This window comes from Lycium barbarum, chromosome 12 (assembly GCF_019175385.1).
Source record: "Lycium barbarum isolate Lr01 chromosome 12, ASM1917538v2, whole genome shotgun sequence".
Lineage (NCBI taxonomy): Eukaryota > Viridiplantae > Streptophyta > Magnoliopsida > Solanales > Solanaceae > Lycium > Lycium barbarum.
In genome coordinates this window covers 67482429-67506745 of record NC_083348.1, presented here as the reverse complement: position 1 = coordinate 67506745, position 24317 = coordinate 67482429, and the positions used below count along the sequence as shown (strand labels likewise).

The window sequence follows — 24317 nt, the reverse complement described above, 5'->3', positions numbered from 1 at the left end:
TTTGCGAGATGGTTTCTTTTGTCCTTCTGATTTCTTAATTTGACACGATCAGTTTGTGAAAGCAAGGAAATAGGGATATATGCACAAAAAGCTAGGCACATTACCGGCCATGTGACAATGATGGCCAAATGATGTACATGTGGGCAATAAGCCAAGTCAAACTTTGGACTTTTCTTTTTCTTTTCTTGCGCTACTTTTCGAACCTTTGAATGATAAAAAGTGAAAATTAGAGAGAAGAAAGTAGTCGCATATTATGCAAAAAAGACAAAGGAATGAAATTGGAAAGCTATGGCCAGAGCTCCATCACTTATTTCTCTAGGGACGTGGTTAGTCACTCTGCATGCATGGTTTACCAAATTAATTGTATCTTATTCACGAGTCCATCAGCCAACATTTTTTCTCCCCTACCCCCTTTATTTGTTAAGTTCTAGAAATACTGAAACATTAATTGAACTTGGCGTAACTATTGAATACATGATATTTGGACTGGAGAGATTCTATCAGTCAATCAGTTGGGTTGACTACTTTCTTAATTGATGTGCCATTTTGTCCTCTTTAATTTGTTCCAGAAAAAAAAATATAAATAATTAAACTATTAGATTTTTATTTTAAACCTTTAATAATATACTTTTACAGCCTTACATTCCTTTTTTTTTTCCCGTAAAGTTCGTGCTCTATCTATAGCATCAAATAACCTATTGATGAAGAATGAAGAAAAAGAAAAAATTTAAGTGGTAACGATGTGGTAGTTGTGGTGGGATAGGGATATCCTTCTATTTCACATATACAGTCCACATCTACTTCCACTCCGCACACGATTATTGGTTTGGCTTTTGACCGTTTTGAGGTTTGAAGAATCATATGCTTTCAAATTAAACTTTTTTTTCCACGCACAACCCCGCTTTTGTTAAAGAGCATTAAAAAAAAAAAAAAAAAACGAGCCATGGCAAAGATAATAGTTTACGGTGCGGATTTAGAGATCCAGTTGCGAGTTCACGTGAACCAATTAACTTTAACTTGACTCCGTCTCAATTTATATGAGGGTTGACCTATTTGGAGAGTCAAATAACTCTTTCTTTGACTCAATTTCAAATATAGATTTTTCGAGTAATTTATAATAAAAATTACTACTCCCTCTGTCCCAATTTAATTGTCTTATTTTATTTTTAGTCTATCTCAAAAAGAATGACTCTTTCCATATTTAGTAAGTTTTAACAAGTTTAGAACCACAAGATCTAAAGGAGTACACACATTTTTAATTCAAGATCACAAGATTTATCAAAAGTCTTTCTTTATTTCTTAAACTCCGTGTCAAGCCAAAGTAAAACATTTAAATTGGGACGAAGGAAGTATAAGTCTACATAATTAATAATTCACAATATATGAAAAGAGTTGGAGAAAATAGTAGTCAAGAAAAAACTGTTTAACTCCCTAAATAGGTCAAACCTGGTATAAATTGGAACAGAGGAGTAATGTTAAGTTAAAGCTGTTATAGTTCGATCCATAAATTTTAAATTATAAATTATAAATTCGCACGTGATTCTGGATCAAAGTTTCATTCTCACTATGTAGTTTTCAATTCGTGTGCATGCGTGTGCCTTTATAGTGCCGGCTCAAGGGCCAAGCCAATGAAGTAATGGCTTGAGGCCCCCAAATTTTTGGGGCCCCATTTTCTATAATTAATATTAATAGGCTAATTTCATGGTACATAATTTTTCTTACAAAATTATTCAGCATCACATAATTTTTCTTACAAAAACATTCAGCATCTAATTGTATGGCAAATAAGTATGAGATTCTTTATAAATAAAGAAAGAGAATTATTTAGCCAATGTGATTGTCACCTGATTGATGGTGACAGATAATTAATTTACATTCTAATATAATATTATTCTTTTTTTCTTTTCACAATAAAACTTGTATTTTATGTTTTATTTTTTCTGGTACTAAGCTATCTATTTTCTAAGAAACAAGCAATGAAAGGCATTAAATAAATAAAAAATTGTATGTTTATTCTTTTTCAAGTCCTCAAAAGCATCGCAACAAACATATTAAAATAACAAAGTCTTTTCGATGTCAAGTTATCAATATCTAGAATCAGGTTCTATGTTATAAGGTTTACGAAGTATCTTTTTCTTTAAGTTTGCAAGTACCTCATAGTAGTATATTATTTATCTGAATCTGAAATCAAGTATGTCAACTATAAAGCATGAATCAGGTTACGTAATATAATTTTTTATTGGCTTAATACCTAGATGGACCCTTAAACTTGGCATGTTTTGTAAGATAGGCATATAAACTTACAAGGTGACCAGATAGACACTTAAACTTACTCAAAGTGTATTTTTCAAGTTTTCCAGTTATTTTGAAAACAAAAACTATATTTTTCAAACACTCACAATTTTCATGGCCAAACAAGCCCTAAATATATCACAAAATATTTATTTTTTTTAAATGCAAAAATAAGGCAAACGCATATACATGAGACTATAAATGTGCACTTAAACCAATAAATACTCGCTAATTGCAATTTTGTAGCTTTCAATTAACTCAGTTTTTTTTTTACACTTGAATAATTAAAAAACAATAACTTTAACCAATAAAAATCCTTAAAAAAAGAAATTTCAAATTAAGAAAACTGTAAAGCCGAGAAGAAAATCCTTAAAAAAAGAAATTTCTTAATTTGAAATTTCTTTTTTTAAGAATTTTTATTGGTTAGAGTTATTGTTTTTTAATTATTCAAGTGTAAAAAAAAAAACTGAGTTAATTGAAAGCTGCAAAATTGCGATTAGCGAGTATTTATTGGTTTAAGTGCACATTTATAGTCTCATGTATATGCGTTTGCCTTATTTTTGCATTTTAAAAAAAAATATTTTGTGATATATTTAGGGCTTGTTTGGCCATGAAAATTGTGAGTGTTTGAAAAATATAGTTTTTGTTTTCAAAATAACTGGAAAACTTGAAAAATACACTTTGAGTAAGTTTAAGTGTCTATCTGGTCACCTTGTAAGTTTATATGCCTATCTTACAAAACATGCCAAGTTTAAGGGTCCATCTGGGTATTTAGCCTTTTTTATTTATTTATGTCATTTGAGGTCTCTTAATAAAGTTTGGTCTGACTTCTGAAGTCTTTGAGAATCTCTAAAGACTAAAGGTTCCCTCGCATATTCATTACTACTCTTTTCACCTAAGTTGTTGAGGGTCCGACACCGCGACGAGATTTTGCTTTTGAACAGACGTGGCACCCACTAATTTTATTTTTCCCTAGCTAGTTAAAAAAACTAGAGGACGTAAATAATTTTTATAATCGGTTAAATTATGTAATACTTCCTCCAGTTCAAAAAGAGTATCTACTTAACTTTTATTTTTTAATTAAAAAAGAGTCTATTTAGGAAATTAAGAAAGAATTAACCTTATTTTTTTAGATTTGCGCTTATTAAATGTTAAGAGATCAAATCTCAATACCTATACTCGGATTAATTATGATGCACCCAACCTTTGCGGGCAACCTATTTACCCCCTGACCTTATTTTTTCTGTATTTTGCACCCTTTTTCGGCTGACGTGGCACAAAAAAATTAGATGACCAGATTCAACAAGGGAGAGTGTCGCACACTCTCCGCCACATCGGCGCCATGTCAGTGCCACATTGGAAATTTCTAAATTTTATTAAACAAGTATTAAAATTTTATTTTTAATATATCTTTTCATAAATATATGTATTTTTAATTAATTTTTCCTTTTTTTTTTCTATCTCATTTTTTACTTTTACTCCCTCCCTCTCTAAATTTTTCAACCTTTTTTTCTATTTCAGCTGCCGCCGCCACCGGACTTCATCGCCGGCGAGCGGCCACTGCCCCAACGAACCCCCTTCCTTCATCTCCTTCTCTCCACTACTTGCACCACTGCGCCAATGACCCCTCGCCCTTCCTTCATCTCCTTCTCTCCCTCCCGCGCCACCACCACCACCGACGAGCGGCCACTGCCCCACCACCGCCGCCGGAAGTTGGTGTTTTTCAAGAAAATAGAAGAAGCAGCCCCGTGGAATTGAATGTGTGTGTGTGTTAATGGAGAAAGAAAATGCGTTGAATGTGTGTGTGTTAATGGAGGAAGAAACTGGGTTGGTTGATTTCTTGAAAAGATATGTATGATTGATGATGAAATTGAATGTGTGTGTTAATGGAGGAAGAAAATGGGTTGAATGTGTGTATGTTAATGGAGGAAGAAAATGGATTGGTTGATTTCTTGAAAAGATATATATGATTGATGATGAAATTGAATGTGTGTGTGTGTTAATGGAGGAAGAAAATGGGTTGAATTTGTGTACTGTTAATGGAGGAAGAAAATGGGTTGATTGATTTCTTGAAATGAAAAAGAAGAAGAAGAAGAAGAAGAAGAAGAAGAAGAAGAAGAAGAAGGGTTTAGTGATGAAGAAGATAAAATTAATGGAGGGTTTAATGGTTAATTAGTGTAGATATAATTAATAAAAGAAAAATCAAATGAAAAAAAGAAAGGAAAAGAATATAAAATTAAAATTTAGAAAGTTCCAGCGTGGCACTGACGTGGCGCCAATGTGGCGGAAAGTGTGCAACACTCTCCCTTGTTGCATTTGGTCATTTATTTTTTTTGTGCCACGTTAGCCGAAAAAAGGTACAAAAATATAGAAAAAATAAGGTCGGGGGGAGGGAGGTAATGGGTCGCCCGCAAAAGTATATATTGAGGAGGAATTTGACTATTTTCTCTTTTTTTTCCTAAGATTTAATTTTTTGTTAAGAGATATGTAAATAACTAAATGTACAATTTTTTTTAATCGGAGGGAGTATGTTGTAGCACGTAATTGTCTGCGGTATGGGAATGAAAGTCGAGAATGGAAGGGAAAGGATGCATGCAATGGTCCCAACTCTCAAGTCTCAAGAATCTACTGAATTATCCTTCAGACAGAACTGTAAATCACTAAATTTACATCCTTTCTCCAGGAGCATCCATAATATACGAATAGATTATGAGGGCCCCACTTTATGGTCAAAAAGCTTGAGTTGAATTGTTTCTACTTGTAATAAGATGGAAAAACAAAAAAGAGTATGACCGAATATAGAAAAAAAAAATAGACAAAGAACTTTTGCGGAAGAAAAAGAAAATCTGACATCTCCAAAGGCTTGTTGTCGCACAGTAGTGATGCTAATCATATAGATTCATCCATAGGAGTAGGACGAATGTAATATTTGGGAAAGTAATGCGCAGTTACGTCCACAACCTTTTACTTCAATCATATTATAACGGTAATCACAGTTTCATTCCCAAAACAAATTGGCTCTTTTATATAAATCAATACTGATCATATTATTCAATTTAAAATGCTCATCTCATGTCAATATATTATATAAAACAAAGAAAAAGTAATACTAGAGGTTCTTTATATTTTTATTAACTTATAAATCTCAGTGGCTAATACACTCCATGAAAAACATATGCCAAAAAGTAAAAGTGCTAACTACTAACATATCTAAAACATTTTCAACTAATATGTATTTTCTATGTAAGTCTTTTTCTTCTATTGTGCCTTATTTTTCGTTAAGTCTGTCTGAATGCCAAAAAGTTATAAGAGATAATAGTGAAATTTTACATGATATAGCTTACTCTAAAAGATTTTTATGGATAATAACTACTATTTATTGTATTGACTTTTCGGAGCTATAGTCTTTTTTTAATTTACACCTCATAACTAGTGTTATACCCAGCGAAAGATACCCCGGCATCTCAATAGTCTTCCGTTTTCAATTGATTTTCCTCACCTCGCAGATCTCTCTTCTCCTTCACCTCTCTCTCTCTCTCTGCTCCCTCTCTCTTCTCCCTCGGTAAAACCTGCTCGTCACCTGTTCTGGACAGAGGTAGTTACATGAAGGGCGCGTTTGGTATGAAGGAAAATATTTTCCCAAAATTTTCCTTCATGCCAACACACCCAAAGTGTAAAATCTGAAATCAGTAAGGAATTGTTGTTGAAGTCTATTTTGTTGCTTTGGATTCACATATTGCTAAAGAAAACGTTGTCAACCCTAGCTGAGACATTTGGGTGACGCGAAGTGAGAAAAATCTGAAAATTCATTTGAGTTCACCATTTTCAGATCTGAAACAGTGGCAGCGGCGCCAAACCGATCTGAGTTATCGTTTTTGAGGAGTGGAGACAATCTGAGGCTTGGTATAGCTCCTAAAATGCAGTGTATCTGACAATCTGAGGCTTGATATAGCTCCTAAAATACAATGTATCTGACAATCTCAGGCTTGATATAACTCTAAGAGCTCCTAAAATACAGTGTATAGCAAATTCTTTATTTTTGTTAGTATAAATACATTGTATTTTGTAAATCTGAGTGTATTCGTCTGGCCGGAATTCATGGCTTCTTGTAGCTCAGATCTAAGTGTATTTGTCATTTTTTGAGTGTAATATAAGTTATATGTATTTGACTGATTGTATTTTTGGGCAAATCTAGATGTATATATTTGACTGTCTGTGTTGTTTAAATGATCTATATACTATTTTTTCCGAGTAAATACAGTGTATCTGAAACTTTTGTATATGAAATTTTGTTTTTTGTGTACAAATTTACCCCAGCCATAGTTTGATACAACCGATTTACGTTTTTGAATACACCTGAATACACTCTACATCAGTGAAATACTAGCCGACTACAACACAAATACATTCAAATACATTCAATCTTGCGATGTTCGGCGGCGACCTTGCTGATCGGAGCTCGAATACATTCAAATACAACCAAAACAAAAGGATAAATCAATATATAAATACACTGGAATACACAACTCCGTCGTGTATTTAAATTCACTGGAATGTACAATCATTTTGAATACACATGTATTCAAAGAAATTAAGGTTGCATGTATTGATCAAATACATTTAAATACACGCGACATCAAATAAGGTTGAATACAACTGAACAGTGTATTCAAATACACTCATGTACAAGGAATTTCCCTGAACTAGCTATAAAATGTAAATACATAAAATGTAGCAATGGATTGTTAAAAACTCTTTAAAGGTAGTGGTTTCTGTAAGTTGCCTGTTATTTTCTAGCATAAATTATTGGAGTGAAAAAATTAGCCCATGAAAACATGATTCGTCTAACTCGTCCATTTATTGGCTCAACCCGTTAAACCCCACCCAATTCAGTCCGTCTAAAAATTGCGCTGATATGAAGCTCAAATTGGCTCGTGAGGAATCTTGTCAAAAACTTTTCAAAATTTTTATCAAAATACTTTCAAAAAGACATATTTTTTGTTTGATATGTTTTATATAGTCATAATAAAGGGGAGAAACGGTCTCATTATGCGCTTAAAAAATTATAAAAGAACAAAATAAATAAACTAAAACTAGGTAAGAATTGAGCAGGTTAGGTTATGACCCGTTTTTTAAACTATTTTAGTCCAGATAACTTTAGATGGATCATTTTATTAAGCCCATTTTGAACCCTCCAAATTAGTTCAACCCATCGATTTGACATTCCTAATAGTGGGATGTCAAATTATATATCCACTGAATATAAATCTTGACCGAATATATTCAAACAAAAGTTTCAAAATACATAAAGACTAAGATATTTCCACGGGCTGCAGTAAAGTTAAAAAATTAAATTAATTTATCTACAGTTTCTATAACAGTCTCGTTTATCCGGATTTTTGCATGTTACAGAGATTATTACTCTTATAATAACATTTGACGTTTAAAAATCTTATTTGGTTATTATGATTACCCAAAAAAATCTTTTTTCAAATTTTTCATTTGTAACAAATTGACAGAATAAAAAAAGTCTCAATTTCATCTTTAAATGCTTATGTTTGTTACAAGAACTTTTTGACGTTCCAGATTCCTCATTAAAATCTATCGTCAATAAACTATATATATTTAATAGATTGTTTTTTGGTTATTAGATATTTGAAAATTCATTACATAATATTTGAGTAAGAGTGATATGATGAGGTAATTTTAGAAAATAGGGCATCTTCATAAATCATAATGATGAACATTGTTATTTTGCACGATCAAATATCTAAGTTAAGTTATGTCTGATTTTCGCCTAGAGGATGGATCAGGTTATTTTATCTGTTCCAAATACACATTGCGGAATAATAAAAGACAGAAAAGTAATGACACAATATTTTTACATGGAAATCACCCGGTTCACAAGGGTGAAAAAACCACGACCTACACCTCTGTAGAATTTGCCTCAAACTCCACTACTATTGTGAGCCTCAACAAATTTGATTACAAAGCTTGCAACCTAGCTAGGAACTAACTCTAATTCCTATTTCAATAATCTCCCTAGATTATTGAGCCTTTTCCAAGTTGCCCTCAAGTTGGAATTAAATTTGACAATTGTTTATACCTACTACAATGCTTCTAAGAAAGATGGAATCGTACAACTTGATAAACAACCCTAATACAAAATACTAGACTTGAAAACTGTAAAGCATTACACAATTAAACAGGTTCTTCAATCAGGTCCTTCGTATTAATCCACACTTCAGTAGTCAATCGGAACTCTCAAATATTGCTTTTGCTTATTTGCTTGAATTCTGCTTTTCCCTCTATGTGAGTGCGTGAGATTCTTCCAATGAAGACTTATATATATATATATATATATATATATATATATATATTGTGAGTAGTAATTAGGCTAAATAAAAACACCTGCTTGATAAGGCCCACGAGGAGAGATAGTGTTTGAGATGGAGGCAACCTCTTACTTGTCACACGGCTTGATATAGGAGTCTAAAGTTTATCTTAGATAACTTTTTCAAGGACTCTTATATCTTGTCCGCTAAGTTTGTATCTCAAAATCTTTAATACAAGAGTTCTACTTGCATCTGGACTCTGAGATCAAACATGGAATGTCCATTGACCTGGTTCGTTCAACTAGGTTATTTATTTTTTCAATCATCAAAACATACAAGGTCTAACAAACGTTACTTTGATAGGTAAAGAATTGTTACAGAGGTAAAGTATAATATAGAAAGGTTGATTTCAAAGAAAATTAGCTTATTATAACGAAATTATATTATTGAGGATGACTGTTATAAAAAGGCTTCATCGCCACTGATGTTTTTCTCTTTATTTTTCTTCTGGCTGTCCATATTGTCCCTATTTTCTCGTAATTCGCTTCCAATATCTTTATATTACATTGATACTGCATGGATCAATTAATTAGCACTAATCTAGTTGAATCACTATATTAGTACATAATTAAATATTACAAGTACAAAGAATAAAGCATAAAACATTCCAAACTGATAAATACTATCTCAAGTAGCAAATATGTTGATAGTACTGAATAGGTAAAACTAGCATCAGCAAAAGGATAGAATACCTTGTCTGCTGCCTCTATTAATGCTTTTGCCGAAAGTACACCCATTTTTACCTTATTGCATTATAATGTGCATTAAGATTTCCAACTTTTACCCACTTGTTACCGTCCACTAATTATTCGCACAAGCATTCCATCCTTATTTCTTATCCCACATCATATACAGTATATAGTAGTATAATTCATGAATACTGCTTTGTTTTATCTGGTTTAATCTTGTCCATGGACGGAGCTAGCTCATCGGGTGCGGGTTCGGTCGAACCCAGTAACTTTTATTCAAATCTTATATTTGTATTAAAAAAAGTCAATTAAGCATATACAAATTATTAACTTAGAACTCAATAACTTTAAAAAAACGAAAATTCTGAACCTATAAACGTCAAATCCTGGCTCAGTGTCTGTGTCCAATACCCCAGCTTATTGATCATCAAATTTATATATCTTTGTCAACTCAAGTAACTTTAACGTTAATTTTGATTTTGTGACAGGACACGTACGGTCCAAATTTAAATTTGAAGAATCTATTACTACCTGATCAAGATAAATGTGTCAGTACTAAAGCATTATTCTCACTTCATACAGAAGATAAGCGTATGTCACATTTACCTTCAAGAACGTACCCTCTGCTCCAACTAAATTTACAACCATATATCTGAACTTGTCCAGAAATTTCACTTAGACCCTACCCCTATCATCTGAACCCTCCAACACCACTTTTACTGTGCCACTTGGACACATTTCACTACACGTGTTTTACACTCTCTAAAGGAGCGTGACATTTTAATTCTAAGGACAGGTGTCAATAAAGGGGGCAATTTTCACTCAACTTCATCTCCTTCACCCGTAGACCACCTTTGCCCCCCCCAAAACAACACTTTCTTTATTTAATCCACCATCCGCACCTTAATAAATCTATCAAATCAATGTTCTCTAATTACCCAATAGAATACTTAAGGAATGTTAATGTCACTATCTGCTGGTGGCACCGCGGTTACTCCGACTATTAACGATGATGGTTCAAAGAGCTTTTTGGGTATATATTTGGCAGCCGATTTTTTTTTAATTCTCTTTGGACACGGTGCTGTCAAATATGGGCAATTTGCAGGATTGCCTTCGCTGGGGCTGGTTTTAATATTTACCCCTCAAATTGGTGGTCTTTAATTTTTGCCCTTAGCTAAAAATTCTTTTGTTTCCGGTTCGAACCATCCGTTCAGTCAAAAATTAAAAAAAAAAATCGCAAGGCAGAGTTTTGGGAAAAATTTTGCCTTCGAAATTCCTTCTTTTTTTACTAAGCTGGGGTTCGAACCCAGAATATCAGAATATTAGGCGAAGGATAAAAATTAAAGACCATCAATTTGAGGGGAAAAAATTAAAGATCACCCCAAAAGAAGGACAATCCGCGCAAAAACAAAAGGTCAAATATTCTCGTATAGCCCAATTGTGGGCCCAAAGCATTTTGATTACTACAAAGGTTTCCGATTTGCCGTTGTTATCTATATAGCCAATCTTGATATTTAATTAATATCCGAATCTTAAATGAGATTTAAGTCCATATATATGGTTTGGTAATAACAATATTAGTATGGTATATAAGAACTTGCTGAATTAGCACCAAGAGTTTTTCTAGAGGCTTCGTCTTCCGTTACCTCTATAAATAGCCTGATATCCTCCCATTCTCTCAATTATTCTGATCAGCTCTCTCTTCTCTACTCAATTTTCAATATTTCTCTAGTACTAACCACTACAATGGACCACAGATATGAATCTTCCGAGACTCTCAGGTACCATATATATGTCTTTGTTCACAGTTTTACTAACTTGTTTAGTTGTTTTCATACCTTCTACTATTTGTTTCATTCATGATAATAAGCAGTAGTATTAAAAGGTACTCTTTCAAACGGATTTTAGTTATAGACCGCATAACGGATTAACGATTCTTTACACTTTCAGTGTATTTTAACCTGTGATAGTAGGTTGCGTTAATTAACGTTTATCAGATTTAATTGTACTCATCATATATATAGTTGACCAGATTGTGTAAAAAAATTTATACCATCAGTTCATTGGAACTTATAACTCTGTAAAATTTCATGGGCTACACAGGAACAAGTGTGCAGCATGCTATAGGCAGTTCAACAAAATGGAGCACCTAGTTGACCACATGAGGACATCCTATCATTCAGTTCATGAACCCATGTGTGGGATTTGCAGAAAGCACTGTCGATCTTTTGAATCTTTGAGAGAGCATCTCATTGGTATATATATATATATATATATATCTTAAATTTTTCCTAGCAACAAGTCCCAGTACTGGTTAATTAACTTTTTCTGCTAATCGGTCATGACTTCTAATTAATAAACTAATATGATTATGCCTTGTTACCAAATTAATATTTTTCAGGGCCATTGCCAAAGGCTGACTGTGAGAAGATTTTCAAGGAGCGAGGATGTGACATTTGTTTGACAATCCTTAGTAGCCGGAGTGCACTTAGGGCTCACAGGGAATCATGTCAACTCTCACGTTCAAATAATGTATGCTTATTCAATCTCCACAACAATAGTTTCAAGATATATAATTGTTTTTTGGCCTTTGGTCAAGAGTGTCAAATTTAGTCCATGAAAATATAATTCACATAATCTGTCAAAATACAAATTAGATGATGAGTTCAGTTGATATACATTGGTGAGTCATTTTGGGCATAGCCCAAAATTAGCGGCCATCTAAAAAGTTGACCAATTTGGACCATATATATCCGACCCAAATTAATCCATAAGAAAACTTATGAAAACAAACAAAAGTAGTAACTTGGATTTTATTTTGTTTGTTTTATATAGTCATGATAAATAAGTAAAAAGTTTTATTAGTTTGATTTGATAATTGAACAAATTATAAAAGCACAAACAAACAAGTGAAAAATAGTTATGGATTGAACAGATTGGATTAAGTTGGCCTGCCCAAAAAATCAAGATAATAATGGACGAGTTACGATCACCCTATTTACTAAATTTACCTTTTTAACTCTCCAAAATGCAGTTCAACTTGTCCATTTGACACCCCTATTTTGCTCTAATCCGTATAGTTGTGTTGGTTCATTTTCAGGGTGTGCTCTATCGCATGGCTAAGTTGGGCATTCAAGATGACCTAAGGATTGAAAATAGCCGTGGAAGAGTTGTTGCTCTTGCCTGCAAAATGGTTGGCGGTGGTTCCGATGGCTCTCTTGACCTTTGTGCTAGAGTTTGCCTCATTGATGAACATGAAAGGATCCTCTTTCACTCCTACGTCGCACCAAAGCTTCCTGTCACTAACTATAGGTAATTATAGTACTAAAATTAATTTAGTGAATTCCAGTTTAGTTATATAGTCCTAGGATATTAATTCTAGATGAATTATGTTGTATGTATATGTTTAGGTATGAAACAACGGGGATAAGGCCAGAACATTTGAGGGATGCCGTGCCACTGAAGCAAGTATCAAGAAAGATTCAAGAATATCTTTGTAATGGGGAACCTATTTGGCAAATTCGTTCTAGAAGTGGAAGGGCTAGGATCCTTGTTGGACATGGTTTGGGTCATGATCTTAAATGTTTAGACCTGGAGTACCCACCATTAATGATCAGGTAATTCCTTTAAGATAGTTACAATTAATTTAACTTGGATAACAATATGTAATAGTAGTAGAGTGTTTACAGTATCAGGTCAATTAAAAAATAATTAGAGGTAACTGCAGATAATAAAATGAATTAGTAATCTGAAAAATAAGATTAGATAATGATACTACATATTAAATTACACCAATTGGGTTAGAGAAATTACAATGTGAATATATGTAAATTAAATCTACTTACAACTGAAACTAAGACAATGCAAATTCCTCCTAGTTATTACAATAAATTTGACGTTTCATCAACATTTTTGTCTGAAGGGATACTGCAATATACCCTCCACTGATGAAAACAAGCAAGATCAGCAACTCACTCAAGCACTTGACTAAAGCTTATCTTGGGTACGCAAATAAGCAAATCTCGATGCTTCTCTCTTGTTATCAACTATAGTAGTAATATTAGTTGCAAGCCTAGTATAGAATCCTAAAGGAAGGATTCTTCGAAGAAAGTATTCAAAGTTGAAGTTTAAAAAAAGTACTATTTGATAGTTTAAACGATGTTTGAATATATATATATATATATATATATATATATATATATATGTTTTGATCACCTGGAATAAAAAAGTTGAAGATTTGTGAATTAAAAATTATTATTTCACTTGAAATACTTTTCAAATAAGTTTTAAACATTTCACCAGTTTTTTAAATAGCTGTATTTACAAATACTGATGGTAAAGCTAATATTTTAAAATAATATTATTCTTGGTCATTAATATCTGTCTTACTATCTTACTTTTCGATTTTATTATTATTTGCTGTTTCATTTGCTTAATTCGGTTATCGTTTCATTTGTTGTTAATGCGGTTCTTTTCTTCATTATTTTTTACTTGGCTTCTTCACTGTTGTATTTTCTTTTCATACTATTTTTGATATGCTTTGTTTGAGGCAAGGTCCAGCGGAAACCACCTCTCTACCTTCACAGGGTAGGAGTAAGGCTAGCTGCATACACACCAACCTCCCTAGATCCCACTTATGGGACTACGCTGGGTATGTTGTTGTTGCTGCTCTTGTTATAGTATTAATATGCTTATGTTGCCATCCATAGGTATGAGATTCAGACAGGAGTGCAAGATCCGTATGATGACTGTGTAGCAACAATGAAGCTGTACATGAGAATGAAATCACAAGATCACAAAAGGGAGGACTATCCACTTGCCACTGACCCACAAAATCGTAATAATTTTGCGTCGTGGAAGCAAAGCGAGCTTGAGAGGATGACACCTCAAAAAATGCTGGAAATCTCACGATCTGATTATTACTGCTGGTGTTTGGATAACTAAGAAATTCAAGTGGAACTATGATATGATATTGATGTCTGATGATTCATTCTAGAGGCAAAGGTGGAAAACAAAACAACAGTAGCAACAGAATTCAGTAGACTTACAAAACTGCACGTAGAAACTATTTATGCGACTCTCTATTAGATATTGAGAATTTCAAATGATAAGAACACATTTACCACTTACTTAAACAGCACATCACTTATTTCATAATGTATTTTTTTTTTTTTAGCTACTAGTATTATTTAATAAAACTTTCTTGTGGTGACGGACTATTCAATAGTGATGTTTCAGTTCTAAGTCAGTATTCGTGAATGTATACCATGCATGAAACTGCAAACGACTTCCTAGCTAGTTCAGCTTTAACTTAAATTAATTAGTTTCTCGAAACGAATGTCGTTCGTTGTATTTCATATTAGCAGGGGCGATTTTAGGTGTAAAAAATGGGGCACGTGAATGTAGAGAAATATAGCAGAAGAAAGGTCAATCAGGAAGACCTTCTGCTAGCCCAAGATCGTTAACTAAGATCAGAAGATTCAACTAAAGAAGAGGAAGCTATGGAAAGAAAAAGTTTACTTGAATTGGCTTGAAGTGGGTTGTGTTGGGTTAACTTGGCTTGAATGATTTTTAATTGGGTTGATTAGAAATGTACAAGATCATCCCTATTTATAGTTGTCTATAGATGATTCTAGATACTCTTTTAGATACATCTACAAGAAAATTTTAGCAACTTTTATCTTCTCGTAATACTCTAGTACATCTAGATATTTCTATAAGATAATTATCTAAGATGCTACACTAGACCATTCTAGATCCCTTACTAAATACCTAGGATTTTTTATACCTCCAAAAAATCAACTTTATTTCTTCACACTCCCCCTTAAAGTAATTTTTTTGGAAACTACCCCGAGCTTGTTGCAGAAAAACTCAGACGAAGCTTTTCGGTGTGCCATGATGAAGATCTCAACAATATTTTCTCAACACTTCTTCCTTCTTCAAATGATGATGATTTTCCGCTAATAATTGGGCCACTAAAGAAACATGAATACATCTTGATAGAATTTTCATCTCTGTTACGGTCAGACTTGACAATATTTCTTTTTGGCCTTTGCGAACCACGTGAACCATCTTCATGCTGAGTTTTACATTCTTGAGTTTCCAGACTCCCCCTTTCTCTTAGGTCCTTGACAATTGTGTTATTTGGAGAAGCACCTGAGTCGGTGACGATTTGACCATTAATTTCCTGCGAAGACTCAGCACCACCGTAGGATCCACCACCAGATTCCTTTTTCAGCTCCTCAATGAACTGTTTGTCAGCTTCAGAGCATCCGAGAACCATATTATATGTCTCTCCATATGAAATTGGGCCTTCAAGGTCAACCTCTTCATTTATTTGACCGTCAGCTTCTCCATCTGCTTCCAGTATTTGATTTGAGCTAGTGATTGACTCTGATATGGCAGATGATTGATCAGAGACTTCAACTTCCACTACAACTCCCTCAATGCTTTCTCTAGAATGGTCACCATAGTCATATATAGTTTCAGAAACTTTATACTCAGGATATACTTCAACATCCTCCACGTCCAGACTTTTATTACTAATTTTAGGATCTGCTTCGTTGATTTCCTCGATAGCAGCTGCCATGTCACCAGTCTGAATGTCTTCAAAATCTTCTTGCTTTTTGTTGATGACACCAATGCGTTCTTTCTCCACGTGATGGACTGTATCATCTCCTGAATCCACGATCCGATCTTTTTCGAAATTGAGGGAAGCTAAGGCATCTACTGCTCGAGTCTCAGCTACGAAGCACCTTTCCCAGTCTTCTTCTTCTTCAGCAGCTTTTTCAACTTGAGCCATGTTGCTCTCTTTTGTTTGACAATATCTTTTTATGTGTTCCTCTTGTCGGCTACAAGAGCATTCCCTTCCCCTTCTTTAAAACATACACTAGCCATCTGTTTGGCTAGTAGCTCTTGTGATGACAACAAATTCTCAAACTCCTCCAAGGATGGTTGTTGAGCCCATCCTTGAATTGATGTAACAAAAGGAATATATTCTGACTTCAAACGAATGACAGTTCTTCTCATTCGTGCTTCAGAGATAGCCTCATCCGGATTTAATAAAGAGATCTCTGAACATAAGTTCTTAATCCTCAAAAGTACTCGGCAATAGAAGGATTACCTTGAGTGGTGTTCGCCAATTCATTCTCTAATATTTGTAGCCGGGCTTCATCTTTCTTGTTGAACAAACGATCAAGGGTCCTCCAAATTTCATGAGCTGATTTGCACCTTATAATATGATCAAACAAGTTGTGTGAAATGGACCTCTTTAGGATGAACTCCGCCTTCGCATTAATCTACTTCCACTTCTTGTATGCACTGCTATTTTCCGGTCCGTTAGTAGGAGGACTTGTGTAACTACCATTAACAACATCCCACAAATCCTCTCTCACAAGGTATGACTCCATACATGTCTTCCATACCTTGTAATTGGACTGATGCAACAACTCTGTAACACCCCGTACCTTTAACGAAAGCTTTGACTATGATCCTAGACTTAGATAATCAGATAAAGAATGTGGGAATTGGAATTTCCCTGTTCAGTTGTGAGATGGTGGTTTACGCCCATGAACAGTGGCCGTATTTCAGTTTACGGGCCGTAAACCAAGTCGTAAACTGGTACCAAGGATTTCTGAGCATTCTGGAATTTGGCAGTTGGATGCTATATGGTTAAATACGGACGGTATTTCAGTTTACGGCCCGTATTTCAAAATATATTTGGAATTTGGGAAAACTTCCTTGATGAAAGTTGTAGATCTTTGAAATACCTTTCCAACGGTATATCATGGGGGTCAAACGGACATCTGTACAAAGAGTTATGACCATTTTACTGAAGAGAAGCAGTGCAATCCGTATTGCAAAATACGGACCGTATTTCAGTTTACGACCCGTAAACTGAAATACGGCCAGTATTTTGCTGGACGTAAAGTGAAATTTTCCAGAACACTATATATTCGTCCATATCAGTCAAGTCATTATTTTTCATTCCTTCAAACCCTAGAACGACCTCCTACTCTCTTCCATCATCAAGAACATCAAGGTAAGTCCACTCTAATTATTCCAACTCAATTCTAAGATATATCCTTGTAATCTAAACAAGAAATCATCATTCCTAATCTAGGGTTTTCAAGAAAAACCATCTCAAGGTTCAAGAATTCAAGATTTTGGAAATCTTCTTCAAAGCTCAAGTCTTTAATTCAAGTTTTGGAGCAATTAAGGTATGTAGAACTTCCATCCACATGTGGGAATCTCTACGTTCTTCCCCATGGCCCGTATTCTTGATATCCATGAAGTTCAAACCCTAGGGCATTAAACCCAACATATTGGTATCCCGTATCTATGTATTTATGTACATGAATTTTGTATCTATATTCGTTATTGTATTCCTAATCTTCCATTACGGTTATTAGGAACCCTAGCTTAATCCATGAATCATGAATTCTTCCTCATGTGTTCTCATTATGTTTATATGAAACTTTATGATTTTATGTAGCAAGTTACAAGCATGTTTTCAAGTCAATTATATATATATATATATATATATATATATATATATATATATATATATATATATATATATATATATATATATATATATATAATTATGAACTATTGTTATTACCTATGAATCAAGAACATGTTTGCAAGACTATCAAGTTATCTCATGAAACCATATTACAAGATATTTCATGAAACCATGTTACAAGTTATTTCGTGAAATCATGATTACAAGTTATTTCACGAAAATCATGGGCTTCTTAGCCAACTATATTATGTTCATGTTTTGGGAATTTCTTAGTTAACCGAGAAGGCTCAGATAGCCTGAAACTACGTAGCCACCGTAGGATAAGGGTTGTCAGCAAGGAGGCAACACCTTCATTATGCAGTTTGGATCCTTACATGTTTATTATTACTTAAATCTCATATCCCTGGCAAGGTTGTGAGTGTTCTGCTGGTAGGACGCAAGTACCAGACCATGTTGTCGGTTATACTATAGCATTCCCAACGTTACAAGCAGTTTTTACATACATGTATTTCCATTGATTTACTGTTTTCAGACTTTACTCACGTTTCATGCTCATGTCCAAGTTACATTCAGTTTCAGTCCATGTCCTATACCTATGTTGTGCCATGTTCTTCATTTTAGCAGGTTTTACATACTAGTACTATTCACGATGTACTAACGTCCCTTTTGCCCGGGGCCTGCACTTCACAGTGCAGATACCGATTTTCAGGAGCATACACCTGTGCAGTAGGATCACTTCAGTTATCAGCTTGTTGGTGAGCCCCACTTCTCTCGGGGTTCAACATGGAGTCTGCATTAGTATTCAGTTTATGGTAGTCCAGGGCCATGTCTTGGTAGTTAGTATTCAGACATGTTTTAGAGGTTTCATAGACAGACGTTAGTTCACAGAGTCAGTTGTGCATTCATGTTTGCAGACTATTATGTTTTCATGATATTTCATGCTATGAGATAATTTCAAGACTTTATTCCGCAAATTACATTTTCATGACTCATTTAAATTGCATCATATATAGAGTATATTGTTTTGATGCCCATGTTGACAAGCAAGCCATGTGGTTCGCTCGGTCACATGCAGTATGGAACCGAGTGCCGTGTTTCGCCCAGGCCATGGTTCGGGGCGTGACAAACTTCATCCCCAGTCCATTAACACGATCGCTTAAATTCATTTAGAGAAACCAGTTGAATCCACCTCTAACCCGATCTTGAAATAAAATCCAGAAGCCAACTACGGCTATGACTCTGATACCATGTAAAGAAATATAGCAGAAGAAAAGTAAATCAGGAAGACCTTCTGCTAGCCCAAGATCGTTAACTAAGATCAGAAGATCAACTAAAGAAGAGGAAGCTATGGAAAGGAAAAGTTTACTTGAATTGGCTTGAAGTGGGTTGTGTTGGGTTAACTTGGCTTGAATGATTTTCAATTGGGTTGATTAGAAATGTACAAGATCATCCCTATTTATAGTTGTCTATAGATGATTCTAGATACTCTTCTAGATACATCTACAAGAAAATTCTAGCAACTTTTATCTTCTAGTAATACTCTAGTACATCTAGCTATTTCTATAAGATAATTATCTAAGATGCTACACTAGACCATTCTAGATCCCTTACTAAATACCTAGGATTTTTTGTACCTCCAAAAAATCAACTTTATTTCTTCACAGTGAATACATGGCCTTTTTGTAAAACTAGGTATTTTATGTATATATTTCCTACAATTAGTATAATACTATTTGCTGAAACACATGCTACAAAAAAGGTAAATGGTGCACTTGGTTAAAGATTGAGTTATTTACCTAGAGGTCTCGGGATCAAGTCTTACTTAATAAATTTTTTCCCCTTTTTTTTTAGTGGTGAACCCATGTTCCAAAAATCCTTGATTCGCCTCTGCATATTAGTTATTATAAAATTTGTATACGGAGAACATAAAAAGGGTAATTACTTGCTCATATCGGGTGATTACGCCATCATAGTGAGAGAAGTTTATATGTAAATTTTACAAGAAAGTTCTCCAGTATAGATTAAAGTAATGTTACAAGAAATTTTCTGAACCAATTTTAGATTTGGTTTATGCTAACTTCACATGTTTGGATCAAGTTACTTAGTAGTTCAAACTTGAGACATATATAAATATTTGAAGTTGGGGACTGTTATAAATGTCTAAAATTCGAATTTCACATGCAATTGCCTACTTCAGACGTGGCTTTGGCAAGTTATTACGTAGAAACTATTTATGCGTCTGAAGTTTTTTGTAACTTCAAACCTCTGATATTGAAGTTAATAAATTTAAAGCAGCTAAATTTACAAATATTTATGTACTTCGATTATGTCTTAGTTATTTTTCCCGTATCACTCTATGTGGCGTAATTTGACTGGCAATGAATTTAAGAAAGAAAATGGCTTTAATTAAATATGTAATGAAATTTCTGTGAATATAATTAAACGTGAATAAAACAGAAAATCTAAAGTTGAACTTTATTCCCAATACAAAAATTTGTCATAGTATATATATTTTGAAGCAAACTAGTAAGAAAGTAGGTTGTAAAGGTACAGCTTAATTAGGTAATTTTTGGCAGATTGCTATTCCACCTTCGATGTTCATAAATGCAGTATAATGTGGAAGTAGCCGTGGGTGAGCCTCTCTTGTTGCTGCATCTTTGTTAGTATAATTTATGAAAGCTTCTGCCACCATACGACAGAAATTAATTAGAAAAGTGGTAAGAATGATGTAACATAAAAAGAAAAACAGGGATTATTTTAACAAGAAAGGAAGGAATATTAGTTCATTTTTCAGTCAATAACCTTAATGCATGTTCGTGGACACAGAGACAAATGTGGCCTAAGTCCACATGGATCTCCATATGTAGAAGGGTTATTTATTTCTTGGCCAAATTTTGTGGATGGTGTGCAAGATGCACAATTTGCTGGCAGCCAAGCTCCCATGTGGTGCTGTCACAAAAATTAGATTATTACATACTGGGTCAGAACGTCCAATATGCTATGGAAGTAAGTTATATACTCTGATTTTTTTTACACTATTCACGGAATTATTTATCGTTTATAACATGTCACTATATTGTTTTACTTTGTCATTTATACTAATTTCTTTAAAGATGTATTTATTATTATATGGAGTAAACAAATTATACACCTAAAAAATTGAACTTGATCAGCTAGCAATGGAGTTAAGGTTACAAATCCACATCTTCAATATTTACATATAAAGATCATTCGACTTTACCTGTAGAAAAGAAGTTGCATTGAACTCTCCCATAAATAGAAAAAGGTAAAGTTAGAATGTGTTCTTTCGAGAAAAATAAAGTTGACAGTTCATCAACTAAATGGAGTTGGTTTAGTTTGGATAAGTCTAGTTGTGTACAATCTTACTCATTTTGTCTATTTATGAGTACACTTGTATCTTTTCTATCCTTTTCTTGAAAATAACTTTATAATAAGAGTTGCACCAGACCAACAACAACCAACTTATACAAATTATAATTGCAGTTACAGACACGCTCTGCAACCAAATAAGTCAAAAACACCAGGGTGCCAACATAACTTTTTGTTTCCCGTCTACTTGGGACATGATTAATTCGGATTCGTACCGCGTAAGACTTATTAAAAGGGCGAAAGCACTTTCTACCAATTTTTTTTTTACATTTTCAAAGCTCGAATGCGCGATCTCTAATTAAGGATAGAGAGATCATATTCGTCTCACCACGACCGTTATGGTATAATTTTACATGCATACTTGATGCAACTGAGAGTAACAGAAAGAGAGAAAGAAGAAAAAAACCTCTACATTATTTTTCCAAAGAATAAAGAAAGTAGAAATTTCTCATTAACAAATTAAACTCAAGAGTCAATTTGTATGTTTTAATCCATGCAAGAGCAGTAGAGTTAGTAATTGTCGTTGTCTTAATTATGAAACCATATTTTAAATTATAAAGTAGATAATTTATAGGCATTAGAGTAGGACTGGACAGAACTAGAGTTCAAACTGTAATTATTGATACTAGGATTGCACAGGAAAAACAATTGATACTATGATTCAATATTTTAATCCATTAACTGAGGGATTATCTCTGCTGGTCAACTAATTATCAAATGATTTAGGTTGTACAGTTAGATATGTAGGGCAAATTAATTGGCGTAGTTATTGGAGAAATGGCGGTGTAACTGCCGTTGTCAAATATTGCTCTTCAATACCAGTTCAAAATGAAATCTCAGATTTGGCAATTGCCGTAGCGGAGAGTGGTGATAAAAACGGAAGTATATTATTATTTGTCAAAATATTACTTTACAAAAAGATTAATAAATACAGCAAATACATAGTATTATTTAGGATAATTTAATGTACATTCCTTCAAGGTTGATTTCGTAAATCCCAATTTTGTAATCGCCGTAGCGGAATACTGATGATAAATAGAAGGATATAATTTGTCAAAATATTTACTTTACACAAATTTAATAAGGGTAAAGGTGTAAATATACCTCTCAACTTTGCGATTTAGAGCAGATATATCCCTCGTTACAAAAGTGATGTATATATAACTCTGCCGTTACAAAATGGTGCAAATATACTCCTACCGTTACAAAATGGTGCAAATATACCTTTTTCGCCGATGAGAGTTTTTTGAAAACAAATCATTTAGGTTATTTTTTAATTTTAAAAAAATATCACGTGACTTTAAAATAAGTCAACCTATTTTTTTGTTTTAGTAGGCATATTTTCTAAAGCCACATTTAATAATTACAACACATACATACTTATATATGTTGTTCAAGAATATTACTTTCATTGATTCAGATTTGACACCTAACACTAATTCTCATAATGGTTTGTAATATTACACTTAACTTCTTTACTTTTCTTTATAATAATTGATTTGAACTATTTAGACGTAATATTTAAAGATTTCCTCAACTTGGCAGGTTTTATTATGTGTCACACATGAATACCTTTTGCTCTAATATAACACCTTTCTGACAAATATCTAAATGGCTAATCAAATCGAATTGTATTTATTAGAAAGATAAACTTAGTCTAATCATAATCATTCTGTATTAGTTATAAATATTTCAAACAATTTGTTATGTAAAAAGAGAGATGGGCAAGCGAAACATTACAAATCAGAAAAAATATTAGTGTTATGAAGTCAAACCTTAGAGGAAGCTTTCTAAAATTATTCCTTATCATTGAAAGAAAATTAATTACTACTAAATATTATCATTTCAACTTGACATAGAGCGTGGTTTTTTTTTGTTTTTTTTTTAATAAGCAAAAATCTCAGAGTGTATATATATTTGGATTCTTTTACTCAACGCTGTTTTAAACACTAGTACAAATGGTTTTCAAATGTTTTTTTTTTTCCTACGATGATTACTTAGAATACTGATATTTGATATAATAATAATACTTATTGTTTCAATGGTGATTCAAGTGCTAAATGATGCTAAAAATGGAGGGAAGAGAATAAGCTAAAAAGTTTACTGGTTTTGGGAATCATTTGGGCTTGAGTTAGGGTCTGGTTCTTTTTTTTTTTTTTTTTTTTTCTTTAAAATTTTTATTGCCACATGTTTTCTGTAAATGGGTAACTGATTAAGCTATTGTTTTTACATTTGCATATGTGATATTTTTAAATAAGTTAAATATGCATATGCTACATATACTGTCCTTCATTTACTGATTCAATTACTTCCAAACTTAAGCTGGCAATCAAAACTGAAGTTAAATTATTATAGTTCATCCGATGATTGGATCAAAATTGCGTTCTTCATTAACGCGTATTAGATCATTTCTTTATTTATCCCACTTACTGCTATATATGAAAAGATTTCCTTTGAAGTTTGATACTTACCTGGCTGGTCTTTCCTAATTCATTTACTCAATGATGTTAGTTACACTTGTTCATTTGACTTGATATTGAAGGAATTAGTATAGCATGTAAAGTATAAAATAAGTACTTAATTGGAGCAATTCAAGCAAGATTGGGGATATGATGCATATGAATTATGCTCCAGTTACTATTGGGCAACGTGAAATATGGGTTACCACGTCACCAGGAGGTTACGGGTTCGAGCCGTGAAAACAACATCTTGTGACACTTGTGGTCGTGTCCTTCCCCAGACCCCGTGCATAGCGGGATCTTAGTGCACCGGGCTGCCCTACAGCTTGTGGACGTGTTTTCTTGGATCTCTAAGAAACACGATATAGTTTATAAACTCGAAATATTAGTCCTAAATCTCTTCCTTAGTAATCTTACATTAGATATGTGGTTAATACTCATTTTTCCCTCTTCTATGCTGAAAATTATGGCCTGCTTAAGTGGATGGTGACTTGAGTCTTGCTTAAATTCTATTCCTTATTGCGAGATGCTTACTTCCTACATAACGTCAGAGGAAGCACCTAGA

The 24317-nt window shown here is 33.5% G+C and overlaps 1 protein-coding gene across 1 annotated transcript; it reads left to right on the top strand.

Annotated features, from left to right (window-relative positions):
- Positions 1 to 11014: 11014 nt before the first annotated feature.
- On the top strand, positions 11015 to 14595 carry LOC132623182 (RNA exonuclease 4-like). The gene is made up of 7 exons (XM_060337894.1): positions 11015 to 11157; positions 11480 to 11631; positions 11778 to 11908; positions 12477 to 12688; positions 12787 to 12993; positions 13299 to 13379; positions 14086 to 14595. The coding sequence occupies exons 1-7, from the start codon at positions 11123 to 11125 to the stop codon at positions 14318 to 14320; spliced, it is 1053 nt and encodes a 350-aa protein (XP_060193877.1). The 5' UTR covers positions 11015 to 11122; the 3' UTR covers positions 14321 to 14595.
- The last annotated feature ends 9722 nt before the right edge of the window (positions 14596 to 24317 follow it).